Source organism: Musa acuminata, chromosome BXJ2-11 (genome assembly GCF_036884655.1).
Source record: "Musa acuminata AAA Group cultivar baxijiao chromosome BXJ2-11, Cavendish_Baxijiao_AAA, whole genome shotgun sequence".
NCBI lineage: Eukaryota > Viridiplantae > Streptophyta > Magnoliopsida > Zingiberales > Musaceae > Musa > Musa acuminata.
This window is the reverse complement of record NC_088348.1, coordinates 3,373,112-3,396,384: the sequence shown is the minus strand read 5'-3', so window position 1 is coordinate 3,396,384 and position 23,273 is coordinate 3,373,112. Positions and strand designations below refer to the sequence as shown.

The window sequence follows — 23,273 nt, the reverse complement described above, 5'->3', positions numbered from 1 at the left end:
GAATCTCAACTTGATAAAGGCTCAAAAAATTTAGATTAGCAGTCTACTAATTTAGAATATCGACCCTTTTTATATTAATATTGTAAGCAGGCAACACACAGGGCCGAACGGGATGGCTTCATTGCTCTACTCTGTACCAAATAAGGCCCATTAAAGTCCTGCTTGTAGGCACGGCGAGAGACCAATGCATGTCTATCCAGAAAGCTTCGGCCCCAGAAGCTGTGCAAAGGACTGCGGCTAACTCCAAACTTGCTTAGGACGGGAGGACGAAGTCCTGGAATTCCGTGAACCCTCGCTGTTCCTGTGGGACTCGGCTTTGGGATTTTAGTCGCAAACCATCTACTGCTGCACGTAGATTGGACGGCTCTATCATTTGTCTTGCCCTCTCTCGTCTCTGTCCGTACAAACTTGCGGTGGAGAAGCCACTGGCTGTGTCGGTAACTCTTTTATATTTTCGTTAGGTATAGTTTTGCAGCTTCTCCTGTCTGTATGCTGACATTTGCTGTGCAAGATAAATGGTGTACTGTTCATAAGGTCTGCGAGAGACTCCACCATCGTTGAGCAGAATAACCTGTCGTTCTCATAAGAGACTCCAGCAGCTGGTACCATGTTGATGTGGTTTTAGCTTGGCACTGCTGAATTCAGCTACCATATTGATTCTTTGATGTAAATGTTTGGATGAAAAAGACGGTGAGAAATTTCTAAGGGTAATTGTTCCTTACTAGATTGCAGTTGCAATGGAATCCTTATCCAAAATACGATTCCTTGAAATATCTGTCCTTGGATTGGATCAACATCATCTTCTCATTTATTTTGCTACAGTCTCATGAATAATGCAATAGTACACAAGAAGCAGAGTTTTCCTACATATTGTGCACACGCATTATTGATCAAATCTATCTGCTCCAATGATATCGCTCGGCGTGCTTAGAACTGTGTTTCAAATTGGCTATATGTGACTCTATTGACAAAAAATCAATTAAACCACTAAACTTATGCTTGCTTTTGTATCAAAAACCTCTCACATGTACTTATTTCTGGCATTTCCATCTTCAACACTAATCAGGCTTCATTTTCCAGAAAATGAACAAACCAGTACAAAGTTGACCCTCCTAACTATTGTTGAGTTCCGAGCAGTAGAACAACTGTTCACTGTGTTCTCTCATGGATCAGTGATGGTGGTGACAAGTCTTCTAGGACATGAAATGTTTCCAATGCGTGTATTTGGACTCTTGACTTGGAGACAGATTGCTGTAGCTTCGATAAATGACTTGAGAGTTGACTTCCTTCTTACTGTCTTCTTCCGTGGGCGACAATAATGACGAAAGACATGCAAACAGGCAATGTAGCACCGTGTCATCTTCGACGTATCATCGATTAATAGAGATTCCTGAAACCATCGTTGACACTCACAAGGGAGCTTCAAAAGCTCGAGGATGTAAAGCTTAAAGAATACCTTCCTCTTCTCCCTCTCTCTCCCTCCCTCATGCTGCTGTTGCTGCGACGGAGTGGATTGAACAGAGAGATCCAAAGGTGAGTGTTCTTAATCAGGAAGGCCAAATGTCCCGACTGCCAGCCATCGACACTTCCCTTCCACAGCGTGTGGAGCCAACGACCGACAACATGGAGCAAGCGGACGAGGCTACGACCACGGCGACAAGCCGAACCGCGTCGGATCGATACTGGTGGAACCGCCGCTAGAGTCTCGAGGTTTGGATTCCATGGCGACAAACCGAACCGCGTCGGATCGACGCTGGTGGAATCGCCGCTAGAGGCTCGAAGTTTTGACTTTTGCTTGACCCATCTCTCTCGTGAATGGAGCGTCTCGACGTTGTCACAGCTCTGAGCTCGTGTCGGCCGCCATGGACAACGTTCAACGCACCGAGATGGTGTCTTCTTCGTTTACATTTGAAGTCGTCTTTTCTTTTCCGGATTCGTGGCAAACAATGAACAATGAACTGCCGACTTGCATCTTACCAAACCAAGTTGACTTGATTAATCTCTCGGTTTTGTGAGTTATCATGATTTATCATTGTTTTGTTGTGAGATAGTTTCTATTTTTCGTTACGTAAATTGCCATAAATTGAAGTCAAATAAAAAAGAATATATGATATCTGGCTTCCCATCTCACTTGGCACCAACAATTGCAGGTGGCCGTGTGACTTATACCTGCAAGGTTGTCACCCGTTGATGTCTCAGTAAGACAGGTGCACCCGCATGGCTCAACGCTTCCGTGGCAATCATTGTGGCGAGTTTAAAGCTTCAAGCGACTTCTTTCTTCGTGTTCCTAAGATCACAGCTTCTCTTCTCCCTTAAAATAAACCAGCAGGGGTGCATTATTGCATCATCCTTCATGATTTGACTTGGATATTGCTACTCTTAGCTGGATGATGTACTTTTCTATGCTTTTAAATTGTTTCAGCAGCATTGAAATTTTAGTCAATTCATAGAGAGAAAAGAAGCTTTTACCTCCTCAAAATTAGAAGGTTAGTGTTGGGGTGAGACTGTCGGTATAATACACGATGGCGTATGCATGCTATACGTATAAAGACCAAACAACCCCTGCCATCTGCTTATAAAATCCCCGTCTCCCACCCTACCTGCATCCTCACTTCTTCTTCTTCTTCTTCTTCTTTTCTATCATCTAATACTACTGTTTTCTCTCTGCTCTTCCACCTACCTTTTGCTACTAATAACGCACGCCTGTTAATCCTAGAACGAGATTTGTAGTGGGAGATGGCCAGCTTACCTGAGACCGCCGAAGAGGGTAAGACCCTCGCCGACGCATGGGACTTCAAGGGCCGCCCTGCCGTCAAGTCTACCACCGGCGGCTGGACAAGCGCCGCCATGATCTTAGGTCCGGTCATGGCTCTCTTTCCTTGTTTTCAGTTGCCTACCTGTGTTTGCTCCGTGACTGATAATAAGATGGTTGTGGATGTGATGCCAATGGGAAATAAACCAAGGGGTGGAGCTGTGCGAGAGGATGACGACGCTGGGCATCGCGGTGAACCTGGTGACCTACCTGACCGGCACCATGCACCTCGGCAATGCCGCATCCGCCAACGTTGTCACCAACTTCTTGGGAACCTCCTTCATGCTCTGCCTCCTCGGTGGCTTCGTCGCCGATACCTACCTCGGCCGGTATCCTCCCTTCCCCAACTCCATGCACCGACAAGGAATTCCTAAGACTCGGTTCATCGTCTTAATTCTGCTCATTTATTTTCAGATACCTCACCATCGCCATCTTCACCGCCATCCAAGCCTCCGTAAGCATTTCGCATTACTCGCCTTTGATGTTTTAATAGTGGTATACGAATTGCTAAGAATCAAGCAATACTGAACGAAATTTATACTGAAGGGGGTGACTATCTTGACCATATCGACGGCGGCGCCGGGGTTGAGGCCCCCGGAGTGCAGTAATCCGCTGGGCGGCGGGTGTGTGAGGGCGAACGGGACGCAGTTGGGTGTGCTGTACCTGGGACTCTACCTGACGGCCCTTGGGACGGGCGGGCTCAAGTCGAGCGTGTCCGGGTTCGGGTCGGACCAGTTCGACGAGGGCGACCGGGCCGAGAAGAAGCAGATGATGCGGTTCTTCAGCTGGTTCTTCTTCTTCATTAGCATTGGGGCGCTGATGGCCGTGACCGTGCTGGTCTACATCCAAGACAACGTCGGGCGCCGGTGGGGCTACGGCATCTGCGCCGTGGCCATCGTGGCTGGCTTGGCCGTGTTCTTGTCCGGCACCAGCAGGTATCGTTTCAAGAGGCTGGTGGGGAGCCCGCTTTCCCAGATCGCTTCCGTCGTGGTCAGCGCGTGGCGGAAGAGGCGCCTCGACGTACCGGACTCCTCCACGCTCCACGACATCGACACCGCCGAAGGATGCAGCGCCCCCTATTCCAGCAAGAAGAAGCAGAAGCTGCTCCACACCAAGCAGTTCCGGTAACGCTTGCCTTCCTCCTCCCTCACGCTTATTCGTTGACATGTCCGAAGCCAATTGGCTCGACTGCGTGGGACCAGCACGGGTTGCCAGTGGGTCCACACTGAATTCATCCAAGTGTGCCCCCACCGAGGCCGCTCGATAGTCCCACCTTCATGCACTACAGTCTCTTCTTATTTTTTCTTCTTTTCTTGCTTTTTTTTTGCCTCTCCTTTTAATCTGATGATACCTTTGACCACATCAAACACTTGTTCATCTCTGGATCATAGAATATGGCGTGGCTGTGAAGGGCATATGACCTTTCGGCCTACTGATTGGCTGTCAACCTTACGTTTCTTAATTCCTAACCATATCAACTGCTGGCCTACAGAAAATTGGCAACCCTCCTATCAACAAGAAAAAATAAGAAGGTTCCAAATCCTCCTCCGATGTCCATTTACAGGTTCTCCTCCTCACAAAACTCGCCATCATGTGTCTTAGAAGAGAGAGACAGAGAGAGAGAGACCCATCTCTAAGCAAGCCAAAATCCTTCAACCACTGAAACTTATCGATACAACATGACAGTCTTATCTTCAAATCATATGGACGTCATCTTTTTCTAATTATTCAGCTCGAAGAAGAACGCAGGAAACCGAGTCCGAGATTGGGATAGCTTGTGCTGTGGTAGAATCACAAAAGGGACCCCTGCTTAGTGAGACCAGAGATGTATAATTGTGAGAGACCCCACGAACCATTCTAACACCGAGTAGATAAAGACTTTCCCCACGATATGAAGTTATGGGAACGAGCCAGCAATCCTTGACCTGTCATTTGTTAGCATGTAGTCGACAGAAGATCCCTCAGATCAGTGAGTGAGGAGGCAAAGTATCCAATGATCAACCGACGCGGTGGGAGGGTGGAGATTAAATATATGAGATCTTGATCCAGAGATCAATAAAAGAAGGAACAATTTGACCTCTAAGTTCTCTACGTTGAGTCGTGAGAGCCTGATTGGCCAAGGGATGTGTTCAGCAATCACACCTTCTTGGGGATCTCCCATCCACCCTTTACCCCATGTTTTAAAGAACTCTCTCATCAGCCACAGTTGAAGCCTGTCCCTGATACACCTCCATTCCGAAAGAATTTAGTCATCGGCTAGCTCCTTGAGCTTGATGGGGTGAAGTGACAGATGAGCAGTTTCGAAGACGGTAGGTGAGTTTTTGCTATTACAGTTACCTTCCCTTATTCTCCCTGCCCTGAAAGCGAGGACAAGGTGGTGGTGCATGCATTAGGGCAACCAAAGTTCATGAACAGACAAAATCTTCACAGTAAAGCAATGAATGATCTCCTGCCATGCTGAGCTGGTTTTGGTACCCCCTACCACTGTCAAGCTATTAGACCTTTCCAATTCTCTTTAGCGCCCGTGGAAGTGAAGAAGAATAGCTTCGTAGTTGAGAGCTTGTAAGTTACTTCTATGACAAACCCTAGTCACCGAGACCTTAAAAGAGAAACTGCAGCGTAGGATGAAGACAAAGAATATATATAAAGATCACAGGTTCATGTCATGGTGGTGCCTATTTCCGAACCCATTCTTCATGGAGTCAACCTAACGCACAGTAGCTTTTTCCACTTGAAGCAAGTCGTTCCATTGTTGTCTCCTTCACAGTCCTGTCTCCGCTCTGATCGAAGTCGACATCCACGAATGAGTCACGAGAAAGGGGGGGTTTGCTGGAGGAACAAAATCTGGTAGTAAATGGCTTGCTGTTTCACTTGAAGATGGTCTCCTTCTTCCCTCCCTTGTTAGGCCTCAGATGGGGTCATGAGAGTTCTATGCGACACTCAGTTCTTACTGCTGGTTCATGATTTTATTCCTTACTTTTAATTTGCATTTAATACATCTTGGGGAAGTGTGCGCATGCTTAGTTATGTAATGACAACTGAAAAATAATTAGTGTAATGTCATGTTAAGAAAAGGTAGTGTTATCTTGTCATTAATTAGTGGTATCTTTCTGTATCAAGATAGAGTGCACAGTTAATTAATGATAGGATTAGGCGATAAATCTCGAGACATGCAATATATCGATTGCACGACTTTTACAGCAGAAACAGTACAAAGGTGATGTAATAGTAGTACTGATTCTTCTTCTTCTTCTTTAACAACTTATGGCAGCTTCTTGGACCGGGCGGCCATCGTAGAAGGAGACGCGACGGTGGACCAGACCAAGTGGCGGCTTTCCACCTTGACGGACGTGGAGGAGGTGAAGCAAGTGATCCGAATGCTCCCCACCTGGGCCACAACCATCATGTTCTGGACCGTCTACGCCCAGATGACCACCTTCTCAGTGTCGCAGGCCACCACCATGGACCGCCACATCGGCCCCTCATTCGAGATCCCCGCCGGCTCCCTCACTGTCTTCTTCGTCGGCTCCATCCTCATCACCGTCCCCATCTACGACCGCCTCATCGTCCCCGCCGCCCGCCGCCTCACCGGGAACCCCCAGGGAGTGACACCTCTCCAGCGCATCGCGGTCGGCCTCGTCCTCTCCATCGTCGCCATGTGCGCCGCCGCCCTCACCGAACGCAAGCGCCTCCGGGCAGCCCGGACTGACCCGACCGCGGCCGTCGTGCCCCTGACCGTCTTCTGGCTGGTGCCGCAGTTCTTGCTGGTGGGGGCAGGCGAGGCGTTCACCTACATCGGGCAGCTGGACTTCTTCCTGCGGGAGTGCCCCAAGGGGATGAAAACGATGAGCACCGGCTTGTTCCTAAGCACGCTCTCGCTGGGCTTCTTCCTGAGCTCCACGCTGGTCACCATTGTCCACAAGGTGACGGGGGAGAGCGGAAAGGGGGCGTGGCTACCGGACGACCTGAACAAAGGGAAGCTGTACGACTTCTACTGGCTTCTGGCGGTGCTGAGCGTGCTGAACCTGGTGGTCTTCGCGGCGGCCGCCAGGGGTTACGTCTACAAGGAGAAGAGGATGGGGGACGAGAGCGTCAACGGGGTGGAGCTGGCGGAGGAGGCCTGCTGCCATGCATGAGCTACACCTCCAAGTCACTTGTTGCCTTTGCCTTCTCTGTTTCAATAAGGAAATGGTTTTACTCTTTCGGTGTCGATGAATCACTACTTGGCAGTATTTGTGAGACACATCGGTAGCACTTACTTATCCTTCCTTCCTTCCTTTGCTTGTCTCTTGCAACGTCGTGGCTTCCTTCACTCCATCTACCCTCACTACTTTATTCTACCTCACATGACTTGAATCATTTGATCTTTGATGTCACGCTAACACATATATTAAAGAAACTGAAAATAAACTAATCATGACGCCGATGCAGTCCTTCACCACCACCACCCACATAATCCAATGCAACAGAGGCGTCATATGCTTCCAACAACATAAGACGTCCTGCGGAGTGGAGTGGAGTGGATTTACATTTACAGGGACAAAGATTTATCCTCTCAGATGATAAAACACAGATTTCACAAGCAAGAAAGGAATGAAAATGGTTTTTCCAGCGTTAACACCAACATATATAATTGTCTGTAAGAATTAAAATTACCACTAGCATTCAACAATTTAAATAAGAACAAAAATGATCGACCGATACAAGGTTTGTTTAGAAAGGATTAACAATATGTAATCTTACCGTCGCAAAGACAGCTTTTGCGACACGAAATGCTACACGAGGTAAATGCATTGAATCTCAGGTCACTGGTGTAAGAGATCAAATATAGACACAGTGGAGCAACAGATGAATACACATGTTTTTTTTTACAGCCATAGTTGATTCCGGCAATTTCAGCATGATGTGGCCCTCAGATTATTAAGTTAAGCTAATTAATCACAAAAGGGGCAATAAGTTACAATATAAAATAACCATGTTACAAAGAATGTCCTCTTGCCCTAAACTGAATAACAATATCAAACAACAAAGGAATAAACAGTTGGATATAAGCATCTTCAATCAGCAACTCCATCGATCCACAAAGCCCACAAGCCATCTGCAGATTGATAGATGTAAGCGCAAATGTCTACCACAGAAGAGTAGCATCGGCAGGAAACTCAATTAGGCATCACATCATACCCACCCGATTGCAAAGTTCTTCCTAGCAGGGAACCATAGTTACACCATTTCAGAACTCGCCAAATATGTCCATACAGTCATCCCACTTCATCTGCTCCCTTGCTTCCCAGTATCCACCTATATATCGGAATGTTCCATCCTCACTATCCCTCCTAAACCATCTTGGTTTCCACCCATTTTCCTGCAATTTCCTCGACTGCACCAAAAGAAAATTTCAATCATGGACTACCGGTCAACAACCAACAACACCTAACTTCTGGACCAAGGTAAGAGACCCAAAATTCAATGACAACAGAAGCCCATATCAAGGTAAGAGCACCCTACACGCAATAATGCGCATTTTATACGAAGCCACTTCAAATTCTCAGGAGACTGTTTCTGTTGCATCTTAGGTAAGTTCCAGGGTAATCAGTACTAGTATTCTAATCAGTAAAGAATTAGTGGAAGGTCAAAATCAAGCAGTAAATATCTTTATAAAGAATGTGGTAATAGAAATTTCCTAGCATAGCTGGATAGTATATCATAAGAAGTAACAAGCATATTTCCCCTTAGAATAATTAGGAGATCAAGAAACAGAAAACCTTATTCATGACTTTCAAGCTTAAAAGAATTATGACATGAGAGGATCACCATTCGTTGCCTTCTCTCCAATCGCAGCTTTTCTGAATTTGCCTTTTCGTACTCCCCATTCTCAAGGTATCGCTGATCCGGACGGAGTCTTGAATCAGTTGGTGGAAGTTTCCCCTTAATCGATGATCAATATTCAGAATTTAGAACAAAGGTAAAAGAAGAGACAAGTAAATCGGAAAAGGTGAAAGTCAACAACTCGCATGCCATGTCTACCTTCAGATCTGATGTTATCTCATTTAGCGTAATTGCAAACGATGTCAAGTTGTATCGAGTGGGGTCAGGAGGAGGCTTATTCCTTGCCCATAACAAAGTTGAATTTTCTGTCAAAAAAGAGCTCTTGGACTTCAGGACTTCGTCACCAAACGAGCAGCACATGCTGTCATCCCATTTACCTACTAAAGTGGCAACTTTTGTTCCCTTAGCATCCTCAACAAGACCTTGTACCTTTGTGGAAGAATGTGGCCCTTGTCGTTAGAAGAACCTGATAAGCCTGGATCAAATGCAGCAAATTCTCATTCCTTACCTGGCGAGGGTTGCGGTCAAGGAGTGACTGCTCTTTGAACTTTAATTTACAAGAATACTGCTGGTTTCCCCGTATGTTCATTGTACCATGGTGATTGCAGTATACCTTACCAAGAATTAGGTTATAGATAGTTGTTGTGACCTACATGGGAAATCAAATGACTCATTGGACAGGGTAGAAGAGTATTCTTTTCTTTTCAAAGATGATAGCCTGGACTGGCATGACAAGAAAAACATATATCTCTTTTATAATCTAAATGGAATCTAGACTAGTGAATATCTTTTACAAGGAAAAAAAGATAGTTGTTTTGTTCTAGAAGATTGAGGTTCTCATGAACAGTTGTGCATGGTAATAATACCTTACTCCACTGAAAAATTTCACCATCATCAAATTCCAAGGTTAGTACACCAACAGGGTCTACTTGTATAGATTGTCCCCAAAATTTACTTTTCAGATTGCTGTCTCCCCAGAATTTCCAACCTCTACCTTCACAGTGGCAAGCGATAAGCATAGGGTGGTGGCTAACCTAGAAAGTGAGGTAGTGAGCAACATCATTCCAGACTTTTTATCAATTGTGAAGGAACATTACAGAAAGATGTAGATATAGTTAGAGGAGCATATATGTATTAGCCTTTTAAAGGCGACAAAACATATCAAATAAGGCATGGTATGAACGAATTATGTGTCTTATAAACTAAATTAAATCAATAAAGAAATAAGCACAAATAGTAAGAACGAATTAAAACAAAGATGATTGGCATGCTAGATTCTAAAAAGATTTATCTGGTAACTATTGCTTGATTGCCAAAGTCTGTTGGAATTGCTTAAGAGCAAAAATTATTTTTTTCCCATGAGATCAAACTAATTTCAATTATGAATAGAATACAGATGGTTGGGATCTGGATTAACTTAACTCATCAGCCATTGCTTAGCTACAGGATCCATTTAGTATTGGTAGACAGTTGGATTTTTTTTTTTTTGTCAACCAAATACAGGCATAGCCTATCATCTTATTCCGCCGAGATAACGAAAGGATTCAAATAAAAGAGAAGGAAGGAAACTATAAGGAAGAAGAGAAGATAAGTCTGAGAGAAAAGAAGAAAATATATAAATCGAAGAATGGTTTCACCCACAAGCCAAAAAACAATAAGTTTTCCAGCTTTTTAATAAACATGTTAATTTGCCACTCGAATACATTGTTAATGCATTTTAAAAACAGAATCTGCATCCAATCGTGTCTCTGGACAATTCGGCATTTCCTAGCTTTCCAATGTTCCCAACATGTAGATAATCAGATGGGATATTCAAAAGAATTCTATTAGTCATCATGGTTTGGTATTGCAGGTGTGTAAAATATAACAAAGTCATAAATCTTTTCTTGTGGCCATTTATCAGATAATTATTTTAACTTTTCATGTTGATCAAGCTCTTGACAGAAACTGGTTCAGAGTAGAAATTTTACTCTTTTATGTTTTGGAATTCTTAAAGTGTATCTTTTTGTGTACATTCTGTAAACTTTAGAGACAGTTAACTTTGTTTATGAGGTTATTCTAAAAACTCTGGTAAGCTATTGATAACTTTTTAAATTCTTTCACCCAGCTTACCTGTCTTTTGTTTCTTGTTTACCCACCATAAACACAATGAGTATGGAACTTTTCCACATTTCTTTTGGATTAAAAAAAAAGAGAAAAACAATTAAGTAGTTTCATAAAACTAGAAAAGACTTTTATGTATTCCAATTATAGAGCTATAACATTTTTTGATCAAGTTCATGCTAGAAAAAGACAACAAATTACTCATACATAAAAAAAAAAAATATGTATATAAGAGAAATATAGAACTCTTGTAATTCTGGACAAGTGAAGTTATTCAGTAAAGGGATATAGTTAATGAAGATTTTGATGCAAATTGGAACAGTGACGTGAAGGCCAAATCTTCATATCATAGTCCAAAAACCTACCTTTTCAGCAAAGAAGCGGATTCCTTTGTCAGGGTAGTCAGCTTCATATGTCTCACCTAACAGAGGATTGAAAGGTTTGCAAGGGCGACCATCACAAGAAGAATATCCAGAGACTGCAAAGGCAGCTACATTCAGAATTCTCATGAGACTGTTCCCCTAAATACAAGAATTCAACATAAGAAACACATGTTAAGATAATCCAGAGCATTGCGGTTATAAGCCATGCACACATTACCCTCCCTATAAGATGAAACAAATTAGGTCTAAAAAAGTGCATTATTCAAAGCCACAGATCACAAATCCATCACAGGTGGCAACTTCAGTTTTGCGGTTACAGAAACATTACCAGTTTTGACTTTCAGTACAAGATATTACACATTTCCTATACTCAGCATATGCTCATGAACATAATTAATTAGAACAAAAAAAAGCAGATATCACTTTCTTTAGAGATATCATACATCGCACATATGTAATTTATGCATCCTAAATTCATGTGTTGCCTTCTCATAGTACATATGTGCAGGTAAATTTTCTTTCTTCAATGGCTTATTGGTCTATAATTAAGATTAAGCCTAGTACCAATTTTCTTTTGAAACTCCTGACCCTAAGAATTCGTGCTGACTGTTCGATCATTGATATGTTGCTGTCTGTACATTGTGTTATAATAGGTTTTTGTGTATTTTTGATACTCCAAATTCATCAATATGTCCAATGTTCCAACTTTATTCTTTCTATTATTTGCCTATCATGGGTATTTAACTCACAAACACAAGCAATTTGGTAAATCAGCTGTTGCATTCCAGGAGATATTATTAGATGTAAAACATCTTGATGTTTTCTATCCCAAGTTTACACCAATACTTCTTTAGCACTAACCGCCCCACTGCCTTGATAACATTCAGCTCCATTGATGCATTTTCTTCAAGTGATACAAAACTAGGCTGACAAAAGCATTCTCATGTCTAACAGCATCTGAATTATATTGGACTTACATTGTCAGCCTGGAATAGTAGCCTCAATTTTTGCAGGAGCAAGGCAGGCAGGTTCCTCATGTATGGGAGGTCGTTTATTGCATTCTTGAAGTTTATGCACACATCATTCTTTGTCAAGCTCCAACTTTTTAGTTCCATATCTAACCCTCTTTTAATACTTGTATTTCCTCAGAAGCTCATCATTATCAGACAAACAAAAACTTGAAACTCCAGAAGATATTTTAAATGGAAATTCTTTTGAAGGAATAAACAAACAGGTTATAAAAGTATGGTTTCATTGGCGTAGTGGCTTGTAACTGATGTTCATGGATGAGTCATTGATAAACTACACTAGAATGATCCTTCAGGTGCTTCTCTTCAATCTTTTATGGTAGTAAAAAAGTGAGAAGCATGACGAAAAACTTAAAGATAATCTTTATCAGCAATGGAAAACTATAGAAATTATGGAAGATAATGAGTACCTGAAAATATAGAAAGCGTACCAGATACCTATCAGCAACAATGAAGGTGGTGCCCAGTAATTAAAACAAATAAACAGTGATATTAATAGTATTTTTAAAAGTGCTAGGCGTCAAAAGGTGCCAAGGTCTCAAAACACCTGAGACGAGCGAAGCGAAGCACTCTAGAATATTAAAATAAAAAATAATATAATTTTAAAATATATAATATAAATTATAATATAAAATATGGTAACAATAGTTTTAATTATCAGTTCTAAGGATTAACAATCCACTGCTAACAGTAGTTAATCCACTGTTAACAGTTGATATAATTGTGTGCAGTAGAGAAGGGGGGGTGGGGGAGAAGAGGAATCACCAACGGTGGAACATGGGTGAGGAGAGGGCACCAGTGACAAAGGAACCTTCGGGGACAGCGACTGCGGAGGAAACTGCAAACGACAACAACAGTGGCAAAGAAAGCTGTGGACTTGTCCCTTGACAATGGAGGGAACTGCACACGAAAGATTAAGCGGTAGAGGGAGCTGCATACGAAAAAACCAACGGCAAAGGAGGAAGATTCGGACCTTTACGTAGGCGACGAAGGACTTAGTCGATAGTGGAGGACTTAGTCGGTGTCGGAAGCGGAAGATTGGACCTTTCCGTCAGCTGTAGAGGATGCAACGATGGATCCTAGAGTTTACCGAGCGAGTCGAGGGAAGGGGGTGGGTTTTAATGTTTACTATTGGACTTAGTTGATTTGATTGGACCAACTAAGTCACTGTTAAACCAAACCAGAATTCACAATTTGGTTTGACTCGTTGGATTCAATCGGAAGCTCGCTCAAGACGCCCGACGCTTGGGCTCAGGCGAGCGCCCAAGCGATGCTTCATTGAAGCGCGTCGTCCGAACCCTGTGCGAGGCACTTGGGCCTCGCCTCGCCCGAGGGTCTAGGCAAGCACCCGAGTGCCTTTTAAAACCACTGGATATTAATATCCTACATCTAACAAGAATCCTGGAACCACTACATGACAAAGGTTTCACTAGCAATCTAGAAAAGATAATGACCAACTTGTCCGCAATAGCTAGCAAGTTTGTAACTCTATAGGTGGATATGTTATTGTTATTAACAAAAAAGGATGAAAATAGAATACTGCAAGGAAATAATGGATTGATCACTTCATGAGCAATATTTTAAGGCAAACTTCACCAGCAAATTGAGTAAATGTAAATCCCTGTCAAAGACTACCACCAATCTGTTTCAATCGGGAAATAAAGTTTGCACCCCATACAAATACAAAAATAAAGTGTTTCAATTCTCAACTAAGATCTGTAAAGGGTAAGTACTCTGTATCACAAACTATGCTACCTCAAGGGTTCAAGGTCAGCACCTTAAAGCTATTGTCTCTAACATAGCCTAGTATTGTATAAGGTTGCAGGTAGTTAAAGGTAGTTTCTTTTCCAGGAACCTTAACTTCGTCACCCAGAACCTTACTAATTTTAGGTGATCCTGTCAGTTCCCTTCTTTTTGGACTTCGATGAGTCTATGTCATCTCTGTTTTGTAATATTCCACTGTAAGTAATGAATGCTTTTTCTTAAAAAAAAATAATTATGCTACCTCAAAGTTATATATCAATGTCCTACATGAAAAATCATTAAAAACGAGAAAACAATCAATAAGTCCCAACCATTTGGGGTCAACCAGATACATCTTTTCCCACATTACATTTCGTTAAAGAAAAGAGCCATCAAGTATCTTTTAATTGCTTCTAATAAAGAAATCTTAGGTTTTCCTCTACCTTTCTTCACACTTATTTCAATTAATAATAACAGTGCATAGGTCTCCTTAGACACATTCAAACTGATCTTAAATGATTTTCTTCATTAAATTACCCTCAATTGATCAAAATGCAAAAAATTATTTTTATCTTTTCTAATAAATCTTTTATGTATTTTCATCCCAGTAACACTTATTTTTTTATATTTTCTAATTGCCCAAGATTTGGCTAGTAAAATTTCTCTCGTAATCTAGGAGACACAATGATCATATGATGCTCTTCATGGCTTTCTTCACCTTAACCATCTTCTTATGTCTATAAATAATATCTTCATTGATCTCTCTAAATCATTGAATAACAAAATCCAAATACCAATCACTTTTACCTCTAAAGAATTATTTTCCATCTACTTTAATTAGAATCTCAATTCTTTGCTAAAGTTGCACTTCATATTGTGGGCATAATGAGTAACCATCTTTTATTTCAAATTGCAAAGCAAATGCTAGTAAAAGATTCAAAAGCAAACAATTGAAAAATGAACTAATAAGAGTTGCAACAATTATCAATAGCTGAGCCAATTTTTATCTGCAAATAAAGTCACTGATAAAATTTAGCATATAATTTTGTGCTTCTACATGTTTGCTTGAAAATGTCATAAATTGAGAATAATTTTTCCATATATATCTTTGATAGGAGATAAACAAACAGTTAAACATAGTTAAATAAAAAAAAGGGCATGTTGCTTTTTGTTCTAATATTATAGGATGATATGTGAAAATCCAGCACAGAAACAGAAATAAGTACGCTACCTTTTTCCCATAATCGTATGCTTGATCCAATAGATCTGAGTACTCCAAGTCTTCAAAGCACTTTTGCAGCGAAGACAATGGTTCATTAAAGAAAACAGGAAGGCACACTCGTGTGAGGTCCTTTCCGACATTATCTTTAATCATTGACCAAAGGCTAACACCTTTCTCCTTTTCAATAGGCTCTGGCAACTTCTTCCGCCTTGGGATATGGAGCAACATGTTCGGATAATCAGGCTGTAACTCAACGTCCATTATCTTTGTATCACAATGGTTAGTATTAAATCCAGAAATTCTATTAGACACATTTGAGGATGTTACTTCAGCGGCACAGGTAACTATAGGATCACCAAAGCACTCATTTGTATCAAAAAAGGAAACTTCTTCTTCGTCTGATAATTCATCGAGCTCTTGCTTTTCAACATCATCAGATGATTCAGTTGTACTGTACTCTGGTCAAAAAATACAACTATGAGGAAAAAAAAGAAAACAAAATATTTTTTTTTAGCGGCAACATGAATTCAAGTATGATATCCAGATTTAAAGCAATCCGGATAATCTATAAGCGAACACCAAGGAAGCTTCTAATCAAAGTGAATTGATAAAAAGAGAAGGGGTAAAAATTATCACTTGATAGTAAACTAAAGCATTCAATGTAGTAGCTGCAAATCAAGGTTTTACAGTGTACCACTTCCTCTGGAAATTTCTATAGATCATTGCTGGTAATATCTATTTATTCTGTTATCAATTAAGATCAACTTGCAGCACAAGGTTGTAGATTGTCTCTAATATAAAACTTAAAAAATTTCTGTATCAAAAATATGATTGATACCAGGAATTACTGAACCACTAAAACACCGAACTAGAATAGAGTAGCCCTGATTTTACTGGGAGTACATATGCAAATTGTATTTATCTATTTTATGATAAATATGAGTTTCTAGTTCATCAATTTAGTGCACCAACTGTGCTAATTCCAAGATAAATAAATTTTACTTGTCAAAGATTTGAGAAAGCTACTAGAAAAGCATAGGATATAATTAAGATTTTGGTCAAATTACAAAATTAAACATCATGAAAGACGAGGAGATATTGTTTGTCATTCTTCTTCATGCAGCTGAATGATGCATTTGATGAGGTATGTTCTACACAATATTCATTGGTGAAACAACAACGGAAAGGATTCATTGGTGAAATATCCAATACAGAAAGGAAAAAAATATAAGAGTACGAAACATGAGAAAACAGCTAAAACAGAAATAAATGGCAAATGTCCTAATGATTGATGGTAGTTTTACATAAGATTCATTGGTGAGCCATCAATGCCAACGACAAAGTAGTTTTATTAAATTCATTTGTGATACTACAATAATAACAACGAAAGAAGAAGATCTAATGGGCTTTGCAATAAGCCCATAAAGGCGGCAGATCAAAGGTAAAAAGATGGGAGAAAGAGAGGCACGTTTCAGATAAATTACTTGCTCTGACATCATTCATGCAAACAACTTAAGCCAGAAGGACAACTTCCAAAATTAAACAAGATTTGACACGACCAAAAGGAAGCAACAATAGATATACACATATACTGATCGAAAAATATATATTATACTGTTGTTTTTCTTGAATTGACATGAACTAGAACTAGCCTAGGAAGTACCATTAAATTTTTCACGCCCAGAGCTGGAATAGTCATACTTGGGTAGCTGCAATTGGCCTTCGCGAGTCGCAGCATCTTCTACATCAACTTCCTGCATATGCAGATTGGCATCCTTAGAAATGATATATTCAAGCAAAAAATAACTTCTTAAACAAATGAAGAAATCATCTTTGAGGTAGATCAATCACGTCAGTTAACGATGTCACTATCATTTAAGTTTTCTTCCATGATGTAAAGTTGCTATGTACCAATTTCTTGGGCAAGAAGGCTCGATAAAGCCATGAAGATAAGAGCATAAGTTCTGGGTTCCCTCACCATGACATCTACCATATATGATTAATGCCTGTTACCTAGCTAAGACAACTTTTTAAAGGAAGATCATAGTGTCTAAAGTAGTCAGCATACTTATCATTAGTGATTTCAGCCAATTTGAACAAAGAATTATCATCCAACATTCTGCTAAACTCTGATAAACAAGTTAAACAAAGAAATCATTTAGTTTTAGGGAACCATATTAAATATTCACCTCCAAGTAACAAAATAGTCAAAGGGACAAACAGAACATGACTCACATGATTTGACTAAAATTATCTCAAAGAAAAAATCATCGTTTCTTGAATTTTAACTCTTTAAGAGAAAATAATTATATATTCTGTAACATATTCAACTACTGGAAAGAGAAAATAACTTAAAAGCAGGACAATTAGTTCCACCATACTGTGCATTATAATAACTGAATTAGATTTTTAAGACCTAGAAAGATAGCAGGTTCAAATTACAAACCCAAAGCAATGTAAAATGACATGCACTTTGAGTTAATGGATATAGAGCAACACTAACATGATTTATGAAACATTCAGGCATCAAAATTTGTAAGTAATGTCATCACAACACTAGCTGAAAAAGACAATCCAGGCAGTAATCATTTCATAATTGTATAAATTTAAATGTAACAGGCAAGTTTAATAAACATCAAATAACAGTTTGATCTCGATACAGTTCAAAGAACATTTTCCATCCTAAGGTTTCTAAAGATCTTAATGTGTCCTTGTAAACAAGCACAACATAGTAAAGGAGCATATAACATAAACTATTAAACACTATGGTGAACTAGCAATACAAAGAATACCATGTCAATCTAAGAAACTGAAAATAATAACCCACCCATTACTTGTTTTATGCAAAAAGTACCTCCAGCTGCTGATGAAATGTACCAATAGAGGTTAAGTGCTCTTCATATCGAAGCTTCAATTGTCTGTGGTATTCAGCAAACTCTATACGCATAATCTGCTCACAGTCCTTAATAACTGTCTCATCCAATCCCTCAGCTTGCATGCGATCTCTAAGCTTTTCAGTTGAAATTAATACATCATTCTGCATAAAAGAAACTCCTCTATTTATGGAAATTTCTTTTGTTGCCAAAATCAAAGCCTGAATCCAGGCTACACGATCTATACTCGAATAAGTCCTCAAATGAAGTGTCTTTGTTGGAGAAACTATGTAGAATCTTCTGTCATCCGTCTTACTTTCACGAAATGATGAGATCTGAAAGAAGCATAAAAGAAGCTAATTAGATTCTGAACAGGACAATTTGCTTGCGTTCAAAAGCAGCATATTGCTTCAAGACATCCCTTATGAGTACTAAGTTTCATTTAGCTACAAAATTCATGCATGCTGCTAGTATACATGAAGCACGTGATACCTCATTTCAAAAAGAAATATGTGCAACACATTCCATGGAATGGTTAAAATTTTCTGCTTATTATTATAAGCTTAGTTTGATATTTCCAAGAGGGAAATCTAATAATCAAAGAGAATGAGAGGAAATACAGAAACACAAAGTGAAGGAGAAATAGAGGAATTAAAGATTACAAAGAAAGAGAGCACGCAAAATCCAAAAGCAAAACCGTTAAGCTTTATGAAATACTCCATACTCCAAAACTGCAAGTGGACGACACAATATATAGCCTACACAAAAGCATAAAAATATGCGATTATATATATGCATGCGTATGCATGCATATATTGTGTGCCAATATTCCTATCCATGACTTAGAAACCTATCTGGTTACTCAAGCTATTCTCTTCAATATAGTACAATCACACACAAGATTCTCAAACTACATTCACCTACCCCAGAACATCCCAATATAGTCATCTTGCAGTCAGCAGGCACATCAAATAAACTGTAGGCACCCTCCTCTTCTTTTCTCTTTGGTCTTGTTTATTATGATCATTGAGTGGCCTAACCTATATGATCCAAAGAATATGCAATTTATCCCAAATCAAATAATCATAAGTTTGGTTACCATTTTTAACAAAATCAAAGTAACAAACAAACAATTTGTAAACCAACAGGTTGTTTAACAAATGGAATCAAGAAACCATTGGTTTATCTAGTTGCGATTTAGTTATTGCATTTCTCCATGGATAACTCGAACTATCCCAAGCTATGAGCATTACTTGAAATCTCTGGCATCACTGGCTATCTCCAAAAACAGTTAGAGGGAAGGATTTAAGGAGTGTTCTTGCTCTTTTACTATTAATAGGCATCCACACCTGACTCCTCCAAAAGACAGTATAGAGGTCACAGTTTACAACATTTTAAAATTTGTGTAAAAGTAAGTTCAACTTTAAGCAACAAATCAGTCTAAGTTCTGGCCCAACCCTAAGTAACCTATGCATGCACACCACTTTCGGCTTTTCTTGTCATAGAACATAAGGATTTTAGCAATTAAGGATGTCCTCTCGATGCACCATCTCATGTCACGGACTGCCACCTATACGTTCTAAATAGCATAGAGCTGCAAATGGGTTCAGGAGATTAAATGTCTAACAGCAAAAAAAGAACAACATTTATGGGAATGTTGTTTGACAGTGTTATTTTAGCATATAACAGGACAAACTTAACCTATCAAATGTTCATGACATTTACTCTCAAGAACCAATTTGCAGCTCAAATACTTGGAAGTACGAGACTTCATCACATTAGGATGTCCTCTCGGTGCACGATCTCGTGCCATAGACTACCACTAAACACCTCCCGAAAGCAATGAGCTGAAAAAAGGCTCACTAGAGTAAAAACGTCATCAACACTTGAAAGCCGTAACATTTTCCAGAACAGCTAAAATCACCGGTCAAGCTCACAACCACAAACGCCAGCAAACACACCTGCGACCGCATCTTGAGAACCATTAGTCTCCAGCAGGTAGAGTATTCATAACTGACTTCCATCAAGAAAAGGGCCACAGCCGTTTGGAAGCGTTCGTATACACTACCGACCACTGGATGCGTGCCACTTCATTTAAAATTTCCTCTTCTTTTTTTTTTTTCTGGCGCTCCGGTTTTTGCGAATCATGAGTCGCAGGAGCCCTTGCATTCACAGGTTCGTCTTCCGTCCACCGTGCACTGTGTTGGCGTTCGCATTCACTTTCTATCCTTCAAAAAGTAGATATACCGATGGGGGACCATGGACAACAATGAAGCAGAAACGCAATCAATTCTTACCCAGAGATCGCAAGCTACAAACTCTAGGTACGATCAAGTCTCGAGATTAATCTTTTATAATAACATCAACAACAAAAAAAAAGCGGAAATTTTTGAATAAAGAATTGGAACCAAAGAGGAATCAACCGATCAAATAATGGCGAAAGAAACAATGCATTAAACCAACGACGATCAGAGTAAAACCCCAACGACAGAGAGAAGAGTTTCAGTTACATACCTAAAAACACCAAGAAAGAGGCAAATATGGGAGTCATTGGAAGGGAAAGCAAAAAAAAGGAAAAGAAAAAAAGAGAGAGATAGAGGGGGGAAGAAGAACAAAAGAGGAGACAAAAACCAGAACCAGGGCCGTACAACTGCCTACTTTGCTTTGTTGCAGCGAGCAAAGATCCAATAGCTGAGGCCAAAATCCAGCTGTCGGCCCCCCTCCCTCTGTGCATTGTGGCAAGAACAGCAGCCGCGGTAGGGGGGTCACACCTCGCCCTTGTTACCAATTATTTACATATAGATGCCCCCCACGGCGCCCCAAAAATCCCCCCTTCCCCGGCACCCTATCAAAAGAAAGGCGAGACAGGAACCAGCCATCGCCATCACGCAAGCAAACAAACCGCGCTCCCCCTGTTCACGTCGTCCTCCCCCCCTCCCTCCCTATCCAGAACCCACATCCCCTCGGCCCAACCCAGCGAAGGTAACAACAATAGCCAGGGAGGAGACGCGCGGGTACCGGCCGTCCCCACATCGAATAGTGTGGCAAGTACTACGCTGGTCGCCAGCCAAATGACGCGACCCGCGCGATTACTAGTTTAGGCCAGCGGAGGGACTCGATGCGGGGCTCGTATCGTACATGGTTCGCCCTCGACATTGTCTACGACGCTTCATCTCCACCGTCCATGTAATGTTTTCGTACGTCTTAATTTAGAAGCAACTGTTTCGTCCGCTTCAGACCTCAACAGGAAGACCAAATCGAGCGAGAAAATTGAACGGTCATATAGAATTGGCAAAATTGGAAATCTCATTCGGAGAAACAGAAAAAGGACGAGAACGGAAGACGGCCTCAACATCACGAACAAGAGATTGGGAAAAATAAAAGCAACCGAAGTGAATTTTTTTTCCTTGTAATAATTTGTCGAAATCTCAAATGCTTGACATCAGATCACCATCGGATGCGACGATTTGTTTCTCTTATTTCTGGGTTTCTTGTTCTTGTTCCTGAGAATGAGGATGAGCATGGTTTGTCGTTCGCATACCTTTAGATGAACGACGCGGACCGGCTTCTGGGGCTGACGGCAACCGCAGCCGCTGCCGGGGCGGCTGGAGGAGGCGGCGGTGACCGGGGCGAACATCGCGGTGGCACTTCCGATGAGGCGGACGCCATCGCCCTCGGGCACCGGCGGGGGGTCCCGGCGACGGATCCTGGAGTAGGAGAGCACGCCGTTGCCGAGGGAGAACCAGCGGTGTCGCCACCCCTTCCCTATATTGGTCCACTTGCAGAGGACACCGGCGACGGCGACGGTGGAGGAGGGGCCGGGATCCGGAGGCGGATCGTCCGGCGCCCGGGAGCGGGCGCCGAGGCCGGGGCAGTCGAGGGCGATGCAGCAGAACGGGTGCGGCATCTCCCGCGGCCGCATCGCGATCGCGAGATCGCTCCAAGAATTGGGTGGCTCTCCCTGGATACGGAGATTTATGTGACCTCGTGTCCCACGTTCATATGCTGGCGTCCGGGGGTGGAGGTGGAGGTGGAGGACGGAGGACGACGCGGTGGTTCTTTTCTTTTTTTGGGATATTTATACGCCAATTTTTCTTGATTTGCCACGTAAGATAAGAGAGAGAGAGAGAGAGAGAGAGAGAGAGAGAGAGAGGATATTTAAGTTCAACATTGAGAAGGTTCATTAATTATAATTATGAGGGAGTTGAGGAGATGTGGTGAACGAGCACTGCCTATTTAATGTATTTAAAATATGACGCATGTCCCTCTAAAATTGAGACTACATATGTGATGTCCTTTTCCTCCAAGTCACCCATCCAATCTATTATTATATATTTATTTAACCTAAAAATAAACTAATTGACTAAATATTTTATAATATATTTAAAATTAGTTAAATATAATGTGATCCTTTCATATTATCATGTGTTTCTATATTTTCTCTTTTCATTTGTCTCTAATATGATTCACTTGTATTATTTTTATTTTTAATATTTTTTTAATTGGTTCTATAACTAGTTTATCATGTCTTTGAGATTTCTAATTTAATATATATTTATTTATTTTTTTTATTATAATAATACATAAATAATTAATTTTATTTTTTTCCTCCACCTTTCATTCCTCCTCTCTTTAGATGAAATATCACACCAATAACATTAAATATAATATTAATATTGATAAACACACTATCTTATTGATTTGACAAGATTGAGAAAGAAGTTTGCTGAACTACTGCCTGCAAGTTCATCTTGAGATATATTTAATTGTGATTTCTTGATACTTAAAATATATTTTTTAAAAAAAATATTAGTTTTTTAGTATCTAATTTATAATTTTTGATTTCATGGGTAAGTAGGTTTTGATTATTATTGTATTTGAAAATATGATGCAATTCAAGTTAATTTACATAGATTTATAAAATAATTACATTGTTTAAGTCTCAATAAAAAAGAATATTTTGACATAGATTTATAAAATAATTTACATAGATTTATAAAATAATTAAATTATTTAAGTCTCATAAAATTAAGATAGTAAAAGAGAATATTTTGAGAATCAACTGATATGTTGATATGAAAGAAAATGATTGAATCACTATTCTCTATGAGAGTTATGATATAAGCTCGCATGGATAACAGTTTATACGAACACATTTAGGTTTATTCTTTATTTCTTGTCTTTTAGATAAAACATCAAGAGGAAAACATGGAAGCCAATCGAATACAAAAATCGACTCCCGATGCCAATTGGGAGGTTGAACTTTTTTTCAAAAACCTCTCA

The 23,273-nt window shown here is 40.5% G+C and overlaps 2 protein-coding genes across 12 annotated transcripts; one reads left to right on the top strand and one right to left on the bottom strand.

Moving 5' to 3' along the window:
• The first annotated feature begins 2,616 nt into the window (after nucleotides 1-2,616).
• On the top strand, nucleotides 2,617-7,012 carry LOC135627772 (protein NRT1/ PTR FAMILY 6.3-like). Its single transcript, XM_065134038.1, has 5 exons — nucleotides 2,617-2,857; nucleotides 2,964-3,141; nucleotides 3,227-3,266; nucleotides 3,359-3,936; nucleotides 6,084-7,012. Exons 1-5 carry the CDS (start codon nucleotides 2,737-2,739, stop codon nucleotides 6,946-6,948), a joined length of 1,782 nt encoding a protein of 593 aa, XP_064990110.1. The 5' UTR covers nucleotides 2,617-2,736; the 3' UTR covers nucleotides 6,949-7,012.
• A 600-nt stretch (nucleotides 7,013-7,612) lies between these two features.
• On the bottom strand, nucleotides 7,613-22,057 carry LOC103970373 (oxysterol-binding protein-related protein 2A). 11 transcript variants are annotated; one of them, XM_065134027.1, is made up of 12 exons: nucleotides 21,532-22,057; nucleotides 17,972-18,325; nucleotides 16,781-16,871; nucleotides 15,127-15,575; nucleotides 11,107-11,262; nucleotides 9,505-9,672; nucleotides 9,147-9,287; nucleotides 9,016-9,067; nucleotides 8,837-8,943; nucleotides 8,624-8,737; nucleotides 7,998-8,189; nucleotides 7,613-7,910 (listed from the first exon to the last, which is right to left on the bottom strand). In XM_065134027.1, the coding sequence occupies exons 1-11, from the start codon at nucleotides 21,910-21,912 to the stop codon at nucleotides 8,043-8,045; spliced, it is 2,160 nt and encodes a 719-aa protein (XP_064990099.1). In that variant the 5' UTR covers nucleotides 21,913-22,057; the 3' UTR covers nucleotides 7,613-7,910; nucleotides 7,998-8,042. The 11 variants fall into 11 exon arrangements, with proteins under 11 accessions (XP_064990099.1, XP_064990107.1, XP_064990106.1 ...); XM_065134035.1 differs by lacking the exon at nucleotides 21,532-22,057 and adding an exon at nucleotides 20,649-20,795 and having other exon boundaries at nucleotides 8,837-9,067; nucleotides 17,972-18,154; nucleotides 18,238-18,325; XM_065134034.1 differs by lacking the exon at nucleotides 21,532-22,057 and adding an exon at nucleotides 20,639-20,792 and having other exon boundaries at nucleotides 8,837-9,067; nucleotides 17,972-18,154; nucleotides 18,238-18,325.
• Between the last annotated feature and the right edge of the window lie 1,216 nt (nucleotides 22,058-23,273).